This window comes from Plutella xylostella, chromosome 18 (assembly GCF_932276165.1).
Source record: "Plutella xylostella chromosome 18, ilPluXylo3.1, whole genome shotgun sequence".
NCBI classification, from domain to species: Eukaryota; Metazoa; Arthropoda; class Insecta; order Lepidoptera; family Plutellidae; genus Plutella; species Plutella xylostella.
Window position 1 is genome coordinate 4,645,988 of NC_063998.1, and position 23,821 is coordinate 4,669,808.

Consider the following 23,821-nt stretch of genomic DNA (forward strand, 5'->3'; position numbering starts at 1 on the left):
AACAGTTCCTTTTTTCGTCCAAAAAATTAATTGTAAACCTTCTTACTAAAATATTTTACAATTAGCAAAAATATTCGAAAAAAGATGGAAAACAAATAATACTTATAATTTTTACTGCTCATCTAAAATTATAAGTTAAGCTGAAGGTAGGCAATAAACTAATACACTTTTTTGTAAGATTTTATCACTGAATCATGTAAATACCTAGTTAGATAAATTCATTCAAATGATACTGAGTGACTTCTTGACTGGAATCGTCTAATGCTATCAGTCCGAGCATCTTCAGACCAAATATGTACGCAAATTCCCCACGCTCATTTGTCATTTGCGAAAAAAATACTTTCTTTCCTAACTGAGATAAGAGAAGTGCTTTTAGCAGAAGTGGCCTAAATTCAAGATAGTACCCTAATTTATCAGCATTGTCCTACAGAAGTAGAGAATCTTGGCAGGCTACGAATTATCCATGATTTTCTTTTCTCTTAGCTAATTAGAGCAATGGAGTGTGATGTCAAGGACAATTAACTCCAATGATTAATGATAGATTTTCTCGCCGTCGCGTCATGAAGATTGAAATTGTTTTGTGTCTTTAGTTTATATTAGGCCAATTAGGCAGTGACAGTGATAAGCTACCCTTACCCTGGGATTGCGGAAAAATAGGTTTGTTAAGATTAAAAGCGGGGTCAGCGAAAAAAATAATTGCTACATAGAAATGATGTTATCTACTTAATTATTTAACACAATATCTAGTAGAAAACCCAGAAGAGGTTTCTATTGAAAAATATGTCGTAAAAAGTCCCTTTGATTGTATGTGTAGCGGGGGATCGCGGTAAAGAATAGATAAAATAAGGGAAAAAGGTAAACACTTATTGCTGTAAAAGCACATTGCTCTTTCGTCTGTGAATTGTTTTTATCCTGTTTTATTGAGGAGCTATAGTACGGGAGTTGATATGGATTTAAAAGCATTATTTCAGGTTGTACTTACAAGAGAATGAATCGTCAGTTTCGTAATAACCTCAATCAGCCTTAACTAAGTCTCCCGCAGGCTGTAAGTATAATTTAAACTTAAAACTTATATGCCTAAGTTAGGTAGTAAACACTACATTTAGCACCAAGGCGGACTTAGTTATAATTTATGGGAATCATAACTCTGTTTGCCAGAATTATGGTGAGGTAAACTCGGTTATCCATAATTATACTTTTTTATCATTAATTGTGAAAGTTTATTTGTTTGATGGAATATTAACTAATTATTCTAGAAATAAGTATATGCAGGAATTTTGAGGGCTAAAATCTTTTAAATATTCTTTTAAATCAAACCACTGCATTGCGATTCTATAAAGCTAATTGTCAAAACTCGATTCTGAATTGGAGTTTTCAAATTGGCATTCTGTAATTTCCGTAGACACATCGAATTTCTAGATTTTGACAAATAATGTATGAGGTGACATATAATGTGATAACTGTTCGAACGTGAAGTGAAAGGTGAAGGGAGAATGAAGATCGAAGTGAGATGTCTGATTTTACAGAATCGCAAGGCTGGAAAAAATATATTATCCAAGCAATACATATAAGATAGGTATCTAAACAAACCTCAGTAATACCGAGCAAAAATACCATAACGTTTATCATCAGTTCAAATCTTCAGAAAGAAAAATCAGACAAATGGTAGTCCCTGTAGCTTCATTACAGTGCAGCCAAACAGAAGATCTATTGGCATGTTCTTTTTATTCGATGTGTAAGGGAACAATACAGTCGTTACTGCTAGTACGACTCGACCGATGCGCTTCATTGAGCGACGAGCAGATGTACTGTGGAGGACAGATCGAGCTTGTACTGTAAGGGACAGTTCTTACACAACCAGCTCGTTCGAAAAAAATATAGTTAAGATTGTAATTTCTCCTTTACTTATCTGATATACCTACACAGTTTATCGGTATCGGTTTGGTATGACAACAAAGTGATAATGTAAGTTGAGAGCACACAACTGTTCCATACATTTTGTTTTAGCAGCAGAATGAAAGGGGTAGAATCAATAAATGCGAATGTCAATGTTAAAATTCCACTCTGTTTAATGTGTAGTTCTACTTATACGTTTTCTTTGTTCTATGTTATTGCAGTTACAAAATATAACTAATTCTTGGAAACAGCATCGGTACTGAATGGTTTTTGCAAGATGACTTTTAACCGACATACATGCATACTTCCTAGGCCAGTTACTTACCTACTAAATATTAATATCAGGTACGTAATATTAGAATATTCTCCTAAAAATAGTACAGCAGTCTGTCACCTCAATATAAATCCTTGCTTACTAAGCTGTTATTAACGATATAGGTTCGTATCATGTTAATCTAACTATTCGTGTCTGTAATCCCTTCTGTAATCTCAGAAGAGCTGAAACCAGATAACAGGCGCGGATCCAGACCGCAAAATAGGTGATGGGCAAGTCAAAAAAATGTGGTTTTGCCTTCCCTTGAGGTGATAGCAGTTTTTTTGTATGTTGGTTGTGATAAGGGAATGCAATCTCGGACCGATATAGACCATTCCAAATCTCGAGTCTTTTTTCTGAATCGAGATTGGACAGTTCGAGATCCCGTCGAGAGCCGGGTCGAGATCTCGATCTCGAAATCGAGATTATTCAAGGTTGAACAGATAGGTACAAAAGTGGCTATCTTTGTCAAATAATATCTCATCATCATCAGCCAATAATAATCCACTGCTGGACATAGTCCTCTCCCAAGTAGTGCCACAACACTCGGTCCTCGGCCTTCCTTATCCAACCACTACCGGCTACCCGCCTAAGGTCGTCAGTCCAGCGGGCAGGAGGGCGTCCCACGCTGTGTTTGCCTGTTCGTGGTCTCCACTCGAGAACTCGTCTACCCCAACGGTTAAATAATGTCTGTAAATTGTAATAACCAACCAGTATTTAATTTCGCCAAAAACGTTGTGATTCGGGAATTATTAAAAACTAGCTTTGCTCGCGATAAAATTCTGGGAAATTTCAAGTCTCTAGGTTTAACGGTTCACCCAGTCAGTATTTTTTTTCCACAACTTCATCTCCATTTTCATTTTTATGGGGGTGGAATCATCAGAATCGCCGAGACACGTGTACCTTCACTATTTTTCAATCTCCAACCTAAATCCAAAATTTTAAGATCCTAACTTTAAAACTGAAGGTCTTTCATACAAACTTTTATCCCCTATTTTACCCCTTTAGGAGGAGTGGAATTTCTGAAAATCCTTTCTTTGAGCTCACCTACACTATCTAAGGAACCTACGAGTACGTGCTAAGTTTCATGACTGTAGCTTGAGCCGTTTGGGCTGTGCGTTGATACCCAATCAGTCACTTTCTTCTTTTATATTATAAAAAAATATACTTATGATTTTTATTAATCATCACCTCAACATGTTGGGAAAACTGACAAAAATTATGTGATTCAGACTTTGGTGGCACACAACATGTATGCCCTTCACGCGCACCCAGTCTGAAAATATCGAAATCTCGGTTGATATTGTCGAGATCCCGGTGGAATCTCGATCTCGCGGGATCGAGATTGCATTCGCTAGTTGTGATCATAATTATGGTTATGCTAAATGTAATTTTTCCTCCTCAGAAACCCTATGGATCATTGTTATATTCGTTGAGAAAACGAATGTAGATAACTGACACCCTGAACTTAAATACAGGCTGCTTTTTATTGGGGAATTCCAAGGGAATAATTTTTAAGGCAAAGCGTAGCCAGCGGGAGTTAGTAACTAACTTAAGACAAGTGCAGTGAGTATAATCTCAATTGCAATCGCTGCATTTTTGATAATTAGGTATGTTGTTTGGGATCCTTAACATAGTAGTAGGTATAATTCAAATTTTTCCTCATCCATAACAGAGCGGGCGGTCATTTAAAATTGCGGAAAAATTTGAATTCTAATATGTGAAGGATTCTATACCTAATTATAAATAGTTAATTACCCCTACAACTTAAAACAGCTGAATCCCAAGAACACTATAAAGAGTATTAATACAGATAACTCGTATCATTTCATTAGATTTTCACAATCACGAGCAATGAAAAAAACGTCGACACCGAATCGAATTACTTACTTACCCATTTTTTTAAAAACATTTTATATTGATCTTCACGTTTTTTTATAATAACTATAATAAAAACTATTTGACTAAAACTAGTCTCGTTTTATGCCTAAACCCTTCCTTCATTGGAAGGAGACCCGTGCCCCAGCAGTGGGGACGTAATGGGTCGTGATGAGTCTCGTTGTATACGTAAATTTAGGTACATTTTGCTGTAAGCCAAAACTCAGATTCTTGGTATGACCGAAAATTTTATGGTTTTAGAATCCTTTAACAACTATCCGGAGGGCTTTCGAGGTGGAAAAAACTTTGTATTTAGCATAATCCGATAAAATAACGAAATCATTATATTGAAATCCCGTGGTGTGATATGGCAAGTAATTTAGGTGATGGGCATGCCCATCTTGCTCATATGGGTGGATCCGCGCCTGCCAGATAATATTCTACAACTTACACATTCCTCTTCCTTCTAGCACAAATACTAGAACTTGACACCGTGGTAAAAAGATTATCCAGTCAGTTTCGTTGTAAGTCGTCGATTGCCCAGGTATACCCATACTTACAGTTGTTACATAAGAGGCTCCTTTCATGCATCCCAGCACCTTCATAAGAATTGATGTCTTTAACGATTTCTTTATCCAGTTTTTTGTGCAAGCGTGAAACGTTTTTTCTACGTACCCATTTTCTCCAAATGGGAAAGTCGATACAATGTCGCACAACATTGATAGAGCTATCTGCAATGAGATCCGGGACTGAGCAGCCAGATGGCCTGCACGCCGCGTTTGCAGTCCCAGTCTGTGTCCTAACTGATACTACAAACTGACTGACAAAAAAAAAATATAAAAAAATCCAGAGACAATAGCACCAAATTACTTAATAACGAAAAAGAATAGGTTAATGACGTCGCGCAGGTCTGCATTATTGATCAGAATATTACCTACCAATTAAAAACATAAATTATTTATTTTTTATTTTTTTGAGACATTGTGTTCTGAATTTTGTTAGTGGAACTTTTTCACTGCTGTAAATAGATTTGTCTTAGGTCCTAACTAATCGATATTACCAAATAACAGTAATAACTGGCTTTTCTATGCGTTAATAACCGCACTGCTTTTAAAGGGTTTCCGGAGGGAATTCCAGAATAAAAAAACTCATCGTGATAACGTTCTCAAAACCAGTTCCAAGAGTATTTTTTAAACCAATAATAATTCGTATGATCCGTTCGACCTCAGCGGACTGTAAACCACATGCTTTAAAGCGAATACGTGCCGACAAACTTCGGTGGACGTGCCCACGCCATGACACAACGGTAATGCAATCGCAACACTGACTCGAAACTTCGACAGTCACTGTTAATAATATGTCTGTTCGACATTGTTATGTAATCATGTAAACAGTGTGTTTTGAAGATTCTGTTTCATAGTTATGGAGAATCTAGTCCATGTAAATACTAGTAGTAATCACGCTACTCAGTCGTTTTTATACAGGGTATTACAAAAAAGGTATACTAAGCCGAATGGGGGTGACTCAGGGAGTCATTCTTAACAACTTTTGTACTACGAGTTTTGGAAATTCGCAAAAAAATTTATTCGTTCTCCATAGGAAAAAAGTCACGTGACCAACAAAGATTCTATGGAAAAGGATTTTTTTTTCGTGAATTTCCAAACCTCGTAGGGCAAAAGTTGTTCAGAATAGCCTCCTGAGTCCTGAGTCACCCCCTTTCGGCTTTACCCTTTTTGCCACAGCCTGTATACATTTTTAATACATCTTTATAATATCAACAAATACTTGTTGCACTTTCATAAATAAGTATTAAGTATTTCTATTGAAAATGAATGTTTATTTATCGATATGAGTAGTTCAGCACACATTATAATATCAAAAAACACCTTGGTAAATTATGTATGGGAGCAAGCGTGTAATAAACGGATTAATTGCAACGTTTCTTTTTCAATACAATTTCTGGTCGATTATCTATATAATCTACACCTGAGCAAATAAACTACACCCATACTTAATTTATTAAAGAGAAAATAGACCATCATGAAACAGAAACATTGAGTTGAAAATAATTTATTATGCAAAAATCATCACCTATCATAGTTACACTATAATGACTTTTAATTATAACAATAATAAAACAAAATTTGGCCTAAAGTTTTCATTCTTTACAAAAAATATTTCATAATAAAATCAAAGGTCATAAACATTATAGTCATGTAGATATTATAATAGGCATATTATGTGCCTGCATGCTGCATGGACATGTAAGCTGTACGTTGGTAAATCAGTCAGCGTCAATCAATCACCTTATTTACCTTATCGACTAAATAATCTATCCTATTTACATAGTTAATAATCTAATAGCATTCTCAAGATCACGAGGTCCAAATACAGCAGTTACATCCATGATCGAATATCAAACGAAAATACTACAATCCGTTTTTTATTAAATCAGCTGCTCTTTCAGCCATCATAATGACAACAGCGTTTAAATTTCCACTGGGCATGTCATAAAAAACACTCGCATCTATAACTCTTAAGCTATTAACTCCATACACTTTAAAGTTTGTATCTACAACCTTCCCCATAGCACATGTTCTTGCTGGATGGAATCCCGACGCGGACATCGCAAGAGCATAACATTTCCAATATTCGTCGCTAAGAAATGTATAATCTTTACATGCAGGTAAATCTAATTCAACAACAGAAGAATTAGCGTTGCGAAAATATGTAGTTTCTCGTACTTTGAGTACTTCTTTAATACCTTTTAAAGTTAACTCCAAGTCTTCTTTGTCTGAGAAATAATCCATGTAGAATTCAGGATCAATATCATAGTCCACACCTTTCACGATTACTTTTCCACTTGACTTTGGATGTAACAATTGAATTTGAACCACAATTATTTCTTGATTAATATTGTTGTCTTCAATATCTTTAACTAGATTGTCATTGTAATTTAAAACAAAGCTAAAATGCCCACCAATTTGCTCAGACGATTTTGAATAAAAGTTGGTAGAGACTTGAAATTCTGGTCTTCTAAAATTTTCAACAGAATAAAATCCATTTAAAGTTGGATAAACGCTATTTGCTTTGTCAGTATATTCATGGTCTTTCACTCCTGTTAATAAAATCGGCAGTAAAAAGTGATCTTGTAAATTACTACCAACGGGTAGTTCAGATATTACACTAATGTTCAAATTGTTCATATTTTCCCTTGGGCCAATCCCAGATGCCATAAGTAGCTTCGGAGTATTTAGAGCACCAGCACACACCAATATTTCTTTGTTTGCATAGAATGATACGGTTTTATTTTGGACATAGACTTCTACTCCGTAGGCTGTTTGGTTTTCATCAATCAATATTTTAGTCGCATAGGCATATTTCAAAATAAACATATTTTCTCTATCTTTATTTGGACGCAAAAACGCTCTTGCTGTACTTGATCTTACACGTTCATCAGAAAAAGTTAAAGATAACGGTGAAGCCCCAAATTGAGAAGGACCATTGTAATCTAAAATTGGTCTTATTCCAATTTCATCTAATGCTGTTTGCATAATATCCATGGCCCTTTTGTAATTAGAATCACCTTCAATTGGTTGGGTGACTTTGAGAGGTCCTGTCGTGTTATGATAACTTGAGTAAACAGGATCCCTCATGACGAGATCACCGGTAAAATTTTCACTTCTTAAAAAGTACGGAAAAACTGTATTCCAGTCCCATCCGTTGAAGCCCGATTCCACCCAGAAGTTATAATCTTCAGGATTTCCCCTGAAAAATAAATGTTATTTTTTATTTATCAAATAGATTATTAATTGTTTTCTATTGTGGATATTACTTATTGTGATTAAGAATTTAATGAGATATCCTGCGGTAGTACCGAGGTATAAATGACTCGAAAGAATAAAAAGATAGCACTGAAATAATCTATACCTCTTCTTAACAACCTGTAGAATCTATAGGTACTTAAAGATTCCAAGCTTAGAAATTTCTAAGATAATGACTAAGATCAGAATTTACCTGCAGTACCACATCCCATTACAACTTGAACTACCGCCGAGCATCTTTCCTCTCAGCAACGGCACCACTCCGGGGATCTTCTGAGCTTGGCCTGTACTCGCTGAATATTGCGATTGGTAGCTGAACACGTACTCACTATCTAGTACACTGACAAAACCCTGTAAGTTTAAATTAATTTGTAGCAACATATGTGGCCGGTATAAGCAACATTGGCACTACAAGTTGTATAAGTTTTGACAGGATTAGCCGATTTTGGTAAAATACAAATAAATACATAATAATATGTGGGGATATCTCACACACGGTCATCCGACCCCAAGCTGGGCAGAACCTGTGTTATGGGTGTCGGATAGCTCATATATCTACACAAATACATAGATAGATACATACTAAATATAAATATCAACACCCAAGACCCGAATACAAATAACTGTATCTAAACAAATATCTACCCCAGCTGGGAATCGAACCCGGGACCTTCGGCATAGCAGTCAGGGTCATTAACCACTACGCCATTCGGCCGTCTTTATTTGTCATAATACCTAAGAACTTTCGGGGTAACACTGCCTACTTATGATCGTATGACCCATAAAACAAATCGAAAATCGATTTAGCCGTTTAGAAGCTAGGCTACCGCAGACAGATACACACATACGTTCAACTTATAACACCCCTATTCTATTCTATTCTCTGTGGGGGTGTAAGTACCTGCACCTGGCTCTCTCGAGTGGAACTTTTGTGCAAATCCCAAGGTCTAAACTGCTTTTCTAAGCTTGGACCATTTCCCACCACGCTGGTCCACTGCGGGTTGGTGGGTTCACATACTTCACATATCTAGATGTGCTAGATCTAGATATGCAGGTTTCCTCACGATGTTTTCCTTCACCGTAAGAGCGATGGTATACATTGTACTTAAGTTAAAAGAACTCATTGGTACATGTCAGCGCCGGGATTCGAATCCGCATCTCTGGCGTGAGAAGCGGGCGCTTACCCGACTGAGCTACCACCGCTCCTATAACACCCCTCTCTCGTTGGGGTTTAAAAACGAACACCAAGCATGTTCTTACTTTATCGTTTGGATTGCCTCCTGCTTCAATAGTTAAAACGCGTAAATGTTTTAACTCTGTTAGTCTACTGGCTAGTACTGATCCGGCAGATCCCGCGCCCACAATAATGTAGTCGAATGTTTCGCCATCTGCAAAGTATTACATAAAATATTATTATTAATTACGGCCGCAATCTCTCTCTCAGCCTTCCGTAGTCCACTGTTGGACATAGGCCTCTCCTAACGATCGCCACCCCAAACGGTCACCCGCCATCTGCATCCAGCGGCTTCCCGCTACCTTCCGCAGATCATCAGACCAACGGGTTGGGGGGCGACCGACACGCCGTTTGCCGACACGGGGTCTCCACTCCAGAACCTTTCTACTCCAGCGGTCGTCGGCTCTGCGGGCTACGTGGCCAGCCCATTGCCACTTCAGCGTGCTAATCCTTTTGGCTATGTCGGTAACTTTAGTTCTCCTGCGGATTTCTTCATTACGAATCCTATCTCGCAGGGACACGCCTAACATGAGACGTGGTGCTTCACCAAAGGGCTTATCCACAAGCTCAGAGTTGCTCAGCGTGCTATGGAAAGGGCTATGTTAGGCGTGTCCCTGCGAGACGGCCGCAATAGAGACTTATAAATTATTAGTTCTGCATGTTGTGCACACATCATGCACTGAGAGAATTGTGTGGAATTAAGCCATAAGGTTAAAAAACCGAAATCGTACTACTACTAATATCGATTTGAGGTCTGTGTAGTCATAATTATTATGTAATATAGTGAGGTTGTTTACTGTGCGTGGTCCCTCAACATAAACTATAGCCATTGGCCATTTCCAATGAGCGCCCATCTTAACTGTCACTTCCCTTCCTCATCACAAACCAAAGTCATCACGAGTGTAAGGTCATCGCTCGATGTAGCGGCCGCGGGCAGAAAGGCGTATTACGGTGGGTTTTCCTAGCATGTTATAGTTTCTTACAGTAAAAAACACTTGTACATAAAACACCCGTACATACGTAATACAGTTAATAGCTACAGGTGACAAAATGCGTATAACCTTTTGGCCCCGGAATTCTCAAGGGAATGTTAATCTCGCTCGTAAAAAATAGTAATTTTATATTTTGTAATTAAACTCACCATTGACTTGAGCATTAGGAGGCCATTCCGAATCCTCTTGCATTGAAATGAATCCAAATAAAAACTGAAAAAATATTCCAAAGAATAACATGTTTCGAACCACTAACTAGTATAACTAAACACCTGTGCTAAACACGGATAAAGCAAGAAAGACTAAGATTTGCTTTTAGTTCTCACTGTGTATAAATATCTTTAACCCTAGATTATGCTATTTGTTTACTCAGTTTATCACACCCTTTTGTAAAAAAATATGTTCACATTGCTTGCTGAAAAGAAAACGAGGGTTTCGTTTTTCAAAAATACATTTTATCAAATTGTTAGCAAATTATATATTTTTATTCCTGCAATAGTCAAGTGGTGGTGAACCTCAGCAAAATATATTGAAAGAAATATTATAATGCAGCAAATACTTATGTCATAGACTAATGTGTAGGTACGAGTAAAGATATGTATAATAATTTTCATCATTAAAAATTAAATTTAAACCAAAGCTTTAAAGTATGTAGTAATATTTTTTCAAAACGTTGTAATTAATATAAGAAACCAAAGGTATTCACATTATGTTCAATTATTCACACTTTTCCGAGATAAAAAGTGTCTTGTGACGTACAACACAATGATCTTACCTATACAGATTTCCGTTTTTTATTTCACAGGTCCTACAGAACCCTAATAATCTAAGCACTTTATAAATAAATATTACAGCTCTAAATTAAATAGTAAAAATGCGTCACTGTTTATGCCCACATACATCATGTATGTATTTACTGCAACTAATCAAGAGTTAAACAAACTTTACTCAGTACTTTCTGATTAGCAACTTCAATGTAATTATTATATTATCTTACGAATATATTTATATTAATAAATTTTAAATTAAATTATAAAATATTTTTAATAGTAGTTTATTGTACTTTCTACAATACGTCGGTCGTGTTTTTTTTTCTTTGTGCGTAAGTATCTTAGGTATACCATAATTATCAGATCTTTTAAGGTTGTTTATATAAAAAACGATTAACCTTTAATGTTAAGTCTACGTATAAAAAATAAAAATAAATAAATAATTAGTGGTTCTTAAACACACAATTACAATTACCTTATTCCTAGAGAACATTAGGCAGTTAGTTGCTAAAACGAGATTTCTAGATTATTCTGGATTTGGATTCTGGACCATACATATAGTTATTGTTATAAAATTAGACCTCAAAAACTCAAGGCATAAATTTTTAATAGAATACTACTTAATTACTTCAATAAGTATAGTCGAGAATCGGGAAGAGCCTTTATCGGATAAACTCGAAGTATCAATAAATATAAAAAGTATACACAGGTTGAGAATGCAGTATTAAGCTTATTTACTGAAACTCAGTTAATTGACACTCACCGTCATGAGTCCAATTATACTCAAATTACGATCCACACTCAACAAATCAAAGCTATTCCATCTTTCATTTAAGATCAAGTTAAGTAGTTAATTAGAGATCTGCGAATGGTATTTACAGGCATGCCAGTATTTATGTTTACTGAGACAGTTTTCTTGTAGTTTTAATTGCTATAGTACCTACATTATTAGTACGTTTCATGTCTCACATCTAGATACCTATGTGAACTCACCAATCTGCAGTGGACCAGCGTGGTGGGAAATGGTCAAAGCTTAGGAAGGCAGTTTAGATCTAGGGGATAAGCACAACGGTTCCATTAGCCAAGAGAGATCCAGGGGCAGGTACCTACTTATACCCCTACTGAGAATAGAATAGAATAGTCTCTTCAAGATGGGCACGGCATCTGTTGTCTAGTGGTAGAGCTCTAAACTCGACGGGAACCGGTGTATCAATAGCTTGAAAGATCTAGCAGGCCGCTATACATATTATTATGGTGGTAATGGTAACGTTCAGTTTCACTGCACGAATGGTGAAGAAATACTCACTGGGAGTTGTACACAAAATTTATCATACTTAATAAAAAGTCACGTTTACCAAACCTAAAAAGAAGTCAAATAGGTTGAATGGAAAAAAATATTATTTACTCGATTCATATCGAAAAGTTAACAATAACGAGCACTTTTACTAGATCAAACCATATAGGTATTTACTGGCACATTATACATACTTCCCACTAAGTTAATTCCTGTAGGTGTGTAAAGGCCAGCCCCAACGCCTGGTAATGCTAGTTAGAAGTTAGAGAGTTTAGCTATTTGCGTAGAATTTCGGTTAATTGTGAGACTTTCACCGGACACAAGTTATTTCATTAGACGATGTTCTGTTGGCAGGTATTACATTCTGTTTGTTGCTGCTAGTTCCCTTTTCTGTTTTATAACTTTAAAAGATTAAATAAATAGAAATACTACATTGAAAGTGAGTAAAGATTTATATCTATCAAAAGAAACAAGAGAGGTCTTGCTTCTTTTGCTTAGTGATTAAACAATAAAAATCAGAAGTATAATATTATAATGGTGTGGAATCTGTCACTTCGTAGGATAAATGGTTCTTCCAAATTGCTAACTAACATTTTGTTTTTTTCTGTTTCAGGTAACATATTACAAGTCGTTAAGGATTATTATTTTGTAAGTGAAAACCTGTACAATCTACTAATAATTATGTATGCAATTCTTGAAATGTTGAATGAAATCAGCGGTATTTATACCGATCGCGATTGAACGATTAGGCACCCCTAACATATATACATACAACATATATACAAATAAACCTCGCGGCCAACAATACAACACTGTACATTTCAGTCCTTTTCAATTTAAAATGTAAAACTGGCTAAAAATATTCAAATTTGAATTTAGCTCGCGGCCGGTACAGGGTAGCTGTTAGTGGATGCATTGTGGATGAGTCGAGCTGCGTTGCGCAAAGGTCGCTAATGTCAACTATGGCACAGAGTACTATTTCTTGTAGAGTGCTCGCAGTCTCGCACTATTCGCATTTTGACCACCTGCCGCTACACTTCGATTTTGGAGTAGATAAACGTCAATATTTCGCGATTCGCCAGATATACGCATACGCACTGTGATTAGGACGCGCATTAAACGAGTTTATCGATAACGAAGTGTGCCCGTGCAGCGGCCTCTGAGGGGCGGGTACCTACGTCTAGTGCTATTCCAGTACGGGTTCAGGGTAAATTTAGCTACATGTGTAAATTGGTAGCGGAAAATATTAAGAGATTACAGCGATTAAATTATGAAGCTGACGCTGACATTTATTTCTTGTATCATTTGACAGCATCGAGTGCCTACGGAGCCTCACTTGCCTTGACTCATATTTTGAGTAAAATTTTTATGGGTTATTCTATTCTATTCTATTCTATTCTATTCTATTCTCTGTGGGGGTGTAAGTGCCTGTACCTGGCTCTCTCGAGTGGAACCTTTGTGCATATCCCCAAGGTCTAAACTGCCTTCCTTAGCTTGGACCATTTCCCACCACGCTGGTCCACTGCGGGTTGGTGGGTTCACATATCTAGATGTGCTAGATCTAGATATGCAGGTTTCCTCACGATGTTTTCCTTCACCGTAAGAGCGATGGTATACATTGTACTTAAGTTAAAAGAACTCATTGGTACATGTCAGCGCCGGGATTCGAACCCGCATCTCTTGATTGAGAAGCGGGCGCTCACCCGACTGAGCTACCACCGCTCCACTTTTATGGGTTATTTTCAACAAGATTTTTAGTTAATCCTCAATTAGTTATCAGGGTGGTAGAAAATGCGCCGTGGAGGGGAAGTAACTTCAATCCTTTAGATAGCTTATATTGCTGAAACCTGTAATGTATAGCCCAGTACTATCAATAAATTAACATGGGTAAAATTACATTGTGTCCATAATGACCTGTGTAACATCTTACTGTAACATGTTACTTATTGCAATAAATATATTTGATTTGATTTCATTTTATTTAACTTGATATTTTTGAATTACATCTATACTTACGCCTACTCTACAACACAGACAGCCTTTAAAAGTGTAGAGATATTGTAGCCACGCAAACTGAGCCGTGTCCGACGCAGGACGTAATTAGAGGGCAGATCTCCTTCCTTGTTTTACATCTGAAGGCGAACGTTGGCTAAAGCTAATGGGGATAACAGTAACTGTTGAGGGTGGCAGGCGGTAGTAGACCATTTTAAATGCCGGGTAAGAAAGGAGGTGTTATTGATTATGTCTCGATTATTTGCCTCATTGTGTCGTGCTTATCGAAATCGGTTTAGTATTTCCAAGTTCATGTTTACTAAAGAGTTTTCAAAGAAATTTTATTTTAGTCTAGCTGTTGCCCGCGAGCTTCGCTTCGCCTTAAAAAGATTTCCTAAAGGAATTAAAAGGAGCCTATGTTCTTTCTCAGGGTCTAGATCATATCAGTAGTTTCGGCGTGAAAGAGTAACTGACAGACAGACACACAGACACAGTTACTTTCGCATTTATAATATAAGTTAGGATTAGGATGACACTTAACAATGTAACAGTGACGTTAATGATCTTTTAGACTATGGTGAAACTAGGGCTTAGGTTGGTAAAAATAATAAAATATTCAGTTTCATTAAGTTCCATAGTCTAGTACCTAAATGATTATTTGTTCAGTCAAGTAAGCACTGGCTTACTTCCGTAACCACAAATGATTTATTTATGAGAAGTACCATCCAAACATGGCCGCGAAAAGACACACACGAGTACATAACTACATTCCTCTCGTATTTTTCCTAACAAACTGTACGAAAGGCAGGTGAGCACATACGTCCTATACGTATATATTATTCATACTGATGTACAGGAGGGTTACTCTATATAAACGAAAAAAAAAACAAAAACACACACTCACGCCTTGTACATTATACTCCCTTGCGGGGTAGGCAGAGGTGCATTGCTGCACCCACTTTTCGCCAGAGTGTTATGTTAGTCCCAATATCATAGGGGGCGGGCCTATTGCCATTTTACGGGCACATCCTAGACCCGAGAACAAATATCTGTGTTTAAACAAATATCTGCCCCAGCCGGGAATCGAACCCGGGAAGTCAGGGTCACTAACCACTACGCCATTCGGTCGTCGTTGACGAAAAAGTAACGAAAGAAAGCTGGCACGTTTAATACAACGAGATAGAGTCGTGGATAGCGCAGTAACGTTGCGAAACTTAGTTTTTACTAGAGTGACCCCCGGATGTGTGTGTATGCTTATGTGTGTGAATGGTTCATCCTGCTACTATTCAACTTTGTCTAGGGGATGTGGTCAGTTTCAAAGGGATTTCTCCTTACGTGAGCTTTCAGCATCTATCAATGTTTGAGACTTTAAGACTATATTGTGTACGTGGCCCTTAATACATATCAAATAGGTACTAAATACATATTAAAATAATGAAATTTTAATTCATGAATCGAATACATGTACTACATGCGCCGGTGACAAAACCAAAGCTACACTAGTGTGTGCCACCGAGGATATTAAGTCAGATCATAAGATCATGTAAAATAACATTACGGCATACAATTATAAATTTTGTAGCAAGTAAATTGGACACACTCGTTTATTATAACTTAATTAATTCACTCGTCGAAATCAATTTCCTCTCGATCTAATCTGTGGTAATACTTAAAACAACCGCCATTTCATAGAATTACACTGGTTCAAGGAAAACTGTTAATAACAAACTAATTTTCAACAGGTTCACTGATTTCTAATTACCCATGCAGTACTCGGTAAATGATTAATTTCACTGTTTAATCATGTGTTAAATTAACTTCATGGTATCAAACGTAATCAAATGATAGTGTATTTGTTTGACTTGTTGTAGAGTGAATAACTACCAAATAATAACAAAGCGTTTTTATACATAGTTACGGAGAAAAACGTTTTTTTTTGTGTCATAGATACCATTTTTACTCTAGATTTCCTACTTTTTATTCTTGGTTTATCTGAGCTTTTAATAATAATCAGTACCTAAGTATAATATCATAAACCTCATGAGCGCGTAAGAGCCGTCAGTATATTTTCTAAACCAAGTCAACAACGCCATCGTTTAATGTGAATGAAAGTGTTTTTTGAAGTGGCATTTTAATAACTCTCCTAAGCAAACAAATATCAAACAGCGAATCATGGCATGGAGCTCATTTCATATGACATTAATACCGACTCTCGCCTTTCTACACACTACAAGTAGGCACTGAATGTTTGCATGTTTTTTAATGAGCAAGTTAAAAGCGAAAGAGGCCTCCGCATTTTGAAATGCATCTGTGAATACCGACTTATTAGAGCTGAGCTTACTGCTAGTCTTAATTTCCAATTTGAGTTTTATATTAAGTCTTCCATGCTTACTGTGTTTAGCAGAATTAAGAGCTTATGTTTGTCGGGAAATCAGACACAATTGAAAATGTATTGTGTCTTGAAAGAGGTTGTGTTTTTTTTACTGTTGTCCTGTGCTTTAATGGCGTTCATAGATACATTTTCCAGGGGTATTACTGTTTTTATAAGCACCATTAAACTACAAAAGGATTGGTCAATCAGATTAATTTAATAAAGGTCGCGGTTTTATTACATAAACTATCCACGTAACACTACATATAATAACATTTTAATAGTTATACAGTTATGTATCTATAGATTTCTAAATAGTCCTTAACATAATATTTATAAATTGTAGGGGTATATAAATGACTCACAAAAAATAAAACGTGAAAAAAACTAGGTTTAAAATAGCCGCTGGTCGCTTGTATTCATCTGTTGTGTAACGTAATGGTCAGTTTCTTCACAAAGCGGCTCGCTCATGAAACATCCATAAAAAATGCGCCCTGAATACCCTCTTCAAGAACAAAACGGAAAGGCTTCTAGGGTGGAGATTCTGTTAGCTTAGAACTGCATCATTCTGCATTATTTCAGAACTAAAGGCATGGCCTAAAAAATCCTTCCTAACTCCGTTTTAATAGAGCCCGGAAATAAATGACATTTGATTTTGCCAGCGTGAAACATTTGAATAGAACGAAAATCCTGCCCGGAACATATTGAAAATATTTCAATTTTCGAACGAAAGGCACTTCAAAGTTGAGCAAACGAAATAAGCTTTTGCGTTTATTGGGAAACGTGTGAAACGGATGTAACGTATAAAAATAGGGAAAATCGCAACGCTGAAACAAATGTGCTTAGGGCATTGATTAAAACACGAGCTATTTTTTGGTGCACATATTTTTTATCCTTTGTTTCTCTGGCTCTGTCGTACTGTTGTATTGCAAAACATTAGGTAAAATTAAATGAATCAGAACAGTCATCTTCGAATCGTTTCTTTGACCAGATTATATATTATGTAAGTATTGTATATTGGCCCCTTGAGTGATGTTTTTGAAATACGTTCGGCGCATTCCGGGGTTTCAGCGACATACGTTAACTGACTGGACAATTCTTTCACCACGGTTAAAAACCGTAGTCTATATTGTTTGAAACCTGAATGTAAATAACCGTGACATGTTAGTATTTACAGTCGGTTTAGTTATTATTTATATCTACATGCATAATATTATATGTAGTATATTACATCTTTTTCTGCACATTTTTTCATTCAATCAACATAATAGCTAAGTATATTACCGCCATCGCTAGGTGAATTTAATTTTATAACCTTTTGAATTGTAAGTTAAATATCAAGCTTTGTGCTTTCAAAGAGCAGAAGGCTGATCCGTAGCTAATTTATTTAATTAAACGAACATCTTTCATTGCGGAATGGATGAAAGAATTTTAACATAATATTTTCTAGCCTGTATTTACCTTCATAAAGTATGAAATTCTTTTAATGGGTAACTGAAGATCAAAAAGCGTTGGGTTATTCTATTTTACGCCCAGGACAGGGAAAATATGAAAATGGTTCACTGTCTTATGCGATAAGTAGATAAATAAATAATAATAAATAAAATCTTTATTTTTCCCTCACACAGATGATTACAGAAAATGTATAGGTTGCTGTGCCAAGATTAATTGTACATTGATTAATTGTACAGATGATGCAACCATCGAGGAAAGTACTCGTAAGTGTAGATAGATGGGGACATAAATTAATTAGCAATAATTACCTACAACTAATAAATAGGGTGTTGCGAAACTGACATAGCAGGCAAAAAAGTGAGTCAGGGGTCATGCTAAACAACTTCTATTCTCAACTTTTGAAAAATATTTTTTTTTATTGGCGGTCACGTGAATTCTTACTAGGAATAGGTAGTTTTTTTTTCCCTAAATTTCCGAAAGTCGTGGAACAAAATTTGTTCCGAATGACCACATAAGTTATTTATTCCCTTACTTATCATACTTTTTAGGCATACTAACCACCGATAGAGAAGGATTTAAGCGGTTGCTGACTAGTGTTTTATATCATCACTGTCTTTTGCCAGAATAGGCAACTAAATTGTCCTCCTGGAGTTCCTGCTACAAGCCTCTTAAGACATGAAAAACTTTATAATTTTAGACACCAATCGAAATAACTTTTAGGCCTGGTCATTTAAGGAACTTATCTATGCCTTTTATGGCAGTTTTAATAGTCAGATGATTTATGAGTGATACAATATAGACGCGATAGTATCAGAATGATTATTCCCCAGATAAATTTAATCTGACCAATGAAAAGTCAGGCCTAAAAGTTATTTCGGTTGGTGTCTAAAACTTTGCAGTTTTTCGTGCCTTAAGAGGCTTGTAGCAGGAATTCCAGGTTAAAGGTAGAAGTTTATTCTTCATCGATATTACCTCAATTCTTCCAAACAATATGATGGTTGCATTGCAGCAGACGAGTTTAGGTATGAACAAAAAACAAACAAACATTTTTTCACATCCGGATTACATTCGGTGCTTTTGTCACTGGAACTTTACTATTGCTCGTGAGTGTATTTATTTATTTATTTATTTATAAACGCTTTATTGTATAATGATAGACACAGTGTGTATTAAGAACATTAAGTAAGGCAGAGTCTGACTATAGAATTTTATCATAATAAAAACGGCATTCACGTATAAACACTATGATTTCTATCTATTGGTACGAAAACTATCCATTTGCATAAATCGCAAACAGCAAACCTAATAATCTCAAAGCTGCAACAAGCCATGTAAAGTTAAGCACAATAATTTGCTGGCTACGTAACTAATTATTAGTTTACACAAATACATTGTTGATCGTCTCTAGAGGTCCCAGGTACGACTCAACTTTATAAAGCACTAATAACTTTGCCCGCAGCCCGCAGCACACTACGGAAATTATTTTACTCGTTGTTTAATTGAATTATTATATCATATATTGAAATAAATGTATTAACTCGTAAATTATTCTTCTTTTTTTGTAAAGAGGTTGACACGGGTCCCAAACTCGAGATTATAAGTGGGTTATAGAAAAATTATGGAAAGTTTCGCAATATGGCGTTTGAAAGTTTCAGTCGGAAGTTTGTTCATATCGTGCTTGCGAGACTGTGTACTGAAAATTTTGGAGCTTAAATAATGCACGTGCTTTGCGAAAATCTGTTTGAACATAAATTTTAATAAGAGACCCATAAGGTGATTCTTTTTTACACCCAAATAATGCAATAAAAATTTTAGGTGTTAGACCGGTATATACCTTCATAACATGGAAACCATATTTTAGTGACTTTTAGAGCAAACACAGTGGCTCCCTCTCACGACCAGGGGAGTACCGTGGCGAGCATCTCAAACGGCGAAGATATACAACGGTCTATCCAGCAACTATTAATTTTTTTGTGGGGTTTAGGTTGAGGCTATGTAACACGTGTAAATTTATTTTTGTAAAGATACAACATTAGAAAGGAATACAATACCGTCACTTAACATTTATCAACAAGCAAAATACTCGTAACATAACAAACATTTAGCTACCTACTTACTAACGAAACTTCATAACTACTTATTTCATTTTCAGTACAGCTCAAAAAAAGTTATTTACAGCGGTACGACTTGAAAATAAAAGCATATTTAAAATTGCTGGCTTTAAACTTTAGTGCTCCGAGTAAAAACTTAAAATTAAGTAGATAAACAAGCATGCCCGTACGCCGGGCAACTTTTAAACAAAACAGAACAATTCCGCGCAATTATTTTGAACGGCACGCAATTGGAAGCGGAAGTTTTACCAATCCGCGGAACTTTGACAACGTGTGGTTACTGGTTAGCGCTGAAGGGCTATTCTCAACGTGAGTTTTTTAAAAATAAATATATATCTTAATTGCATATTCGTCTTTACAGCCACACTTAAAGACGTCATTTAACGTAATGTTCATTGAAAAAAAAAAACTGATTGTCTTAATTTTTATTAACATAATAATTAAAATATATTATTGTTTTTTTTTTAGTAACCAATATCTCTGAGTACGGCAGTTAGTCATACATGTACGAATCATAATTATCCATAATATTATGTATCTGTTGCATAATCGACAGGTTCAAATACCTACATTTTCCACCGAGAATAAAATAAGTATGCTCGCTTCGCAAAAATGGCAGATTTTTATAGCTACACTACATTTCTCAGCAAGCTTCGCCTCGCCTTAAAGGGCCATAAAGGAATTCTGGAATAAAATGTATTTACCTACGTCTTATATCCTCAGATCTACTGAATATACATTCTGTGAGAATTCTGTGTGTTATTTGGTCTAGCCATTTTTACCTCTGCCACTAAATCAGTTCAAATTAAATCATATTTATTGACACCAACCCGCACTAGGCCAGCGTTTCTTCCTTCATTGGAAGGAGACTCGTGCCCCAGCAGTGGGGACGTGACGGGTCGTGATGATGATGATATTGATAGCATTAGACACAGGTATACATGCTTTTATTTACGGCAGCACATGCTGAGCATGGCATCTTATGCCAAAAGTTCGTTTATAAATAATTATATTTCACGTTAGTGTTTTATTTCTATCTGTTAAAACGGTTTCAGCAATAAATATTTTTTCTTTCATGAAAAATGCTATGTTTAAATTAAGTAGATATTATAGATACAGGATAGGAATAGCCCTCGCCAACTATAGCTGCGCCGCACAATGGCAGCCGGTCGGCCGCTGACACACGCTGCAACTTATATTGAATTAGCTCGTGCAGAATAACCCGCGCTATGACGCACCCGTCGTGTCGCTCAGTGTACCCACACACTGGACTGAGAATAGAATATGACTTTATTGGTATACAAAAAACACTTATAATCTAGGAACAGTAAAGGAATAATTCTCGCTACTCCTCCATGGAGTCTGGGGCTGACACCAGGCGATTCTATTCTTCTCTGTTAGAGAATGAAAGTTTACTTTATTCCAAATAGTAGGTATTTAATGAAAGAAATACCATCACAAAGTAAAAAATACGATCACCTATATTATTGTACTTCTCGTAGAACGTAAGTAAAAGCTACAAATTTGTAAAAAGTGACTGTAACTACTCCTTCGGGGATTACAACCGTGAGCATAATATTACGTATTATTACGTATACATGGTAGGTATATCAGTAATTTAGTACATTCCTTCTTAATGCGTGTAAATTAACAGCTAGGGACTCACTCGAAACAATAACATAAGCACATTAGTGAACGTAATCCCTCGTGGATTCAACTGTTCCTAAGCAGTCTGTTATGGGTAGTATATATATACCTACAACGGAATTGATCACGTTATGTACGTAACAGAATTAATTTATACATACACTAGAGGTATGTTGTATCCTTTTTTTGAAGAACCTCAGAGTACCTACATAATTTATATGCATAAGAATGTTTATTGTACTACATCATCAAAAATCGTGTGTAACTCAGCGACTAAAACCTTCTACAACAGTAAATACAAGGCTTAGAATGTATAATTTCTGTTAACACACAAACTCTATAAGAAATAGATTATAATATATCATTTACTTAACTCGGTTCCAATCTAACGTAGCTTTCATGTAACAAAACGACGCAAAATAAAAAGAAAATCCTTCTCAAAATGAAACTAAGAATTTAACCGTAGTAGGCAATTTTGTAAGGGAGAGCTTTTAAAAAATTCATAAAAGCCATTATTCTAACGGAGAAGATGCTTAGCCTGTTGTGATTTATTATTAATAATTTATGGTCTTCGTCTCGTAGCTACGGTAAAAACATGGAACAGTATTTTACTGTCGACGGAATATGTGGTGTGTTATAAGTTGCATAAATAAATCTTGGTAAATATTTATTTTAGCAGCGTCATTTTATTATAATTATCTAGTTATGAACCGTATGATGTGATGTCTTATTATTGTGTTTGTTTTACTACTGCTGACATTTATTACCGTTGAGTAATCAGTGGTGAGCAAGTTTTATGTACTTACTGTAAGTACTTAAATAATTTGGGTTATGGTTATATATATGTCGCAGGCAACTGGTTTAATCTCCTGTTTGATTGAACCACTAGCCCGTTCATTGGATGGCGCTGTTCAGTTGTATGACTAGGCCGAACGTTGATTGTACAAGCGTCACAAAACGTCCAACTAGTTAGCTGACTTAAAATCAGTCAGGTGGTGAATAAAACAAATATGGCGTCTAACAGCTAACAGCTGACACAAAAAGCACCTATATTGTTAGTTTTTTGAAAATAAATTAGCTTTAAAGTGCGTTATTTGTGTTAAAATAGTGTGACAACATGGATTTACCTATTATTACGCCGCGGGCGGATAGTTTCAAAGAAAAAAAGTGGCGAAACTGGATAGTTATGGACAACAATATGAAGGTACGTTTATTGTTATTGTTTAGTTAATTTGTGAGATAAGAGCTTTGTAACATAGTCTTTTTGTTGAGTCTTGTCTGGTGATGTTCACCCTAACCAGACATTACAAAGTTGCTATACTATATCCCATTCAACGATTTCGCTGAATGACGTTCAGTCAAGACGTCGAACGTTACAATCAACGACTTGACGAGTTGTCCTTTAGTCATACAACTGAATAGCGCCATCCAATGAACGGGCTAGTGGTTCAATCAAACAGGAGATTAAACCAGTTGCCTGCGACATATATACACTCACGGGCAATGAAAAGGTTCAACTGAGAAAAACACAAAATTACTCCTAAACGGAATGCTAGCTTTATGACGCCTTCTGCAAGATGGAAGTACATTAAACAGAGCATCAGGATACTACCAACTAAAAACGGTAAATTTTGTTCAAAATTTAAATTAAATGTTTAAAAAAATTGGTAGGCATTTTATAAGTGGAACTTTTTTATTGCCCGTGAGTGTAATTAATTCTAGGTATAGAATTTAGTGATGAAAAAGTGTGAAAGTGGTAGAAAGACTAAAGGACTAGTAGTTATAAGTCGACAGGCTGGCTTTTAACTGCCCCTTTATTTCATCAACTTATTCTGTGGCTAGCCTTGGTTTATTTACAAAGCTCATGTCGTCATTTTTAAAAGCTTCATGTTTGGCCAGTGACTTCTTTTGTTCAACTTTGAGACACTTGGGGCAGCTTAGGAGAACTGCTTGTTTCCTCTTTGTATCTCATTATTTCATTAGGTATACATCTTTATTAAGATTATTTCTACCAGAATTATCAAATTACCTATATGTAGCATGA

General features: G+C 36.0%; 2 protein-coding genes across 3 annotated transcripts in view; one reads left to right on the top strand and one right to left on the bottom strand.

The window, feature by feature from the left end:
- The window catches only part of LOC105391004 (semaphorin-2A), a 319,874-nt gene that overhangs the window by 59,283 nt on the left and 236,770 nt on the right, over positions 1 to 23,821 (top strand). The window lies entirely within an intron of this gene.
- Positions 6,142 to 10,444, bottom strand: LOC105380061 (ecdysone oxidase). Its single transcript, XM_011549550.3, has 4 exons — positions 10,287 to 10,444; positions 9,172 to 9,299; positions 8,105 to 8,262; positions 6,142 to 7,855 (listed from the first exon to the last, which is right to left on the bottom strand). Exons 1-4 carry the CDS (start codon positions 10,375 to 10,377, stop codon positions 6,517 to 6,519), a joined length of 1,716 nt encoding a protein of 571 aa, XP_011547852.3. The 5' UTR covers positions 10,378 to 10,444; the 3' UTR covers positions 6,142 to 6,516.

Bases quoted from the DNA above. Each gene is read 5' to 3' on its own strand.
- LOC105380061 (XM_011549550.3), bottom strand. From the start codon at position 10,377: ATGTTATTCTTTGGAATATTTTTTCAGTTTTTATTTGGATTCATTTCA. The intron at 9,300-10,286 runs GTGAGTTTAATT...AATACTTTGCAG, and splicing joins TCCTAATGCTCAAGTCAATG to ATGGCGAAACATTCGACTAC. The intron at 7,856-8,104 runs GTAAATTCTGAT...TTTATTTTTCAG, and splicing joins AATGGGATGTGGTACTGCAG to GGGAAATCCTGAAGATTATA.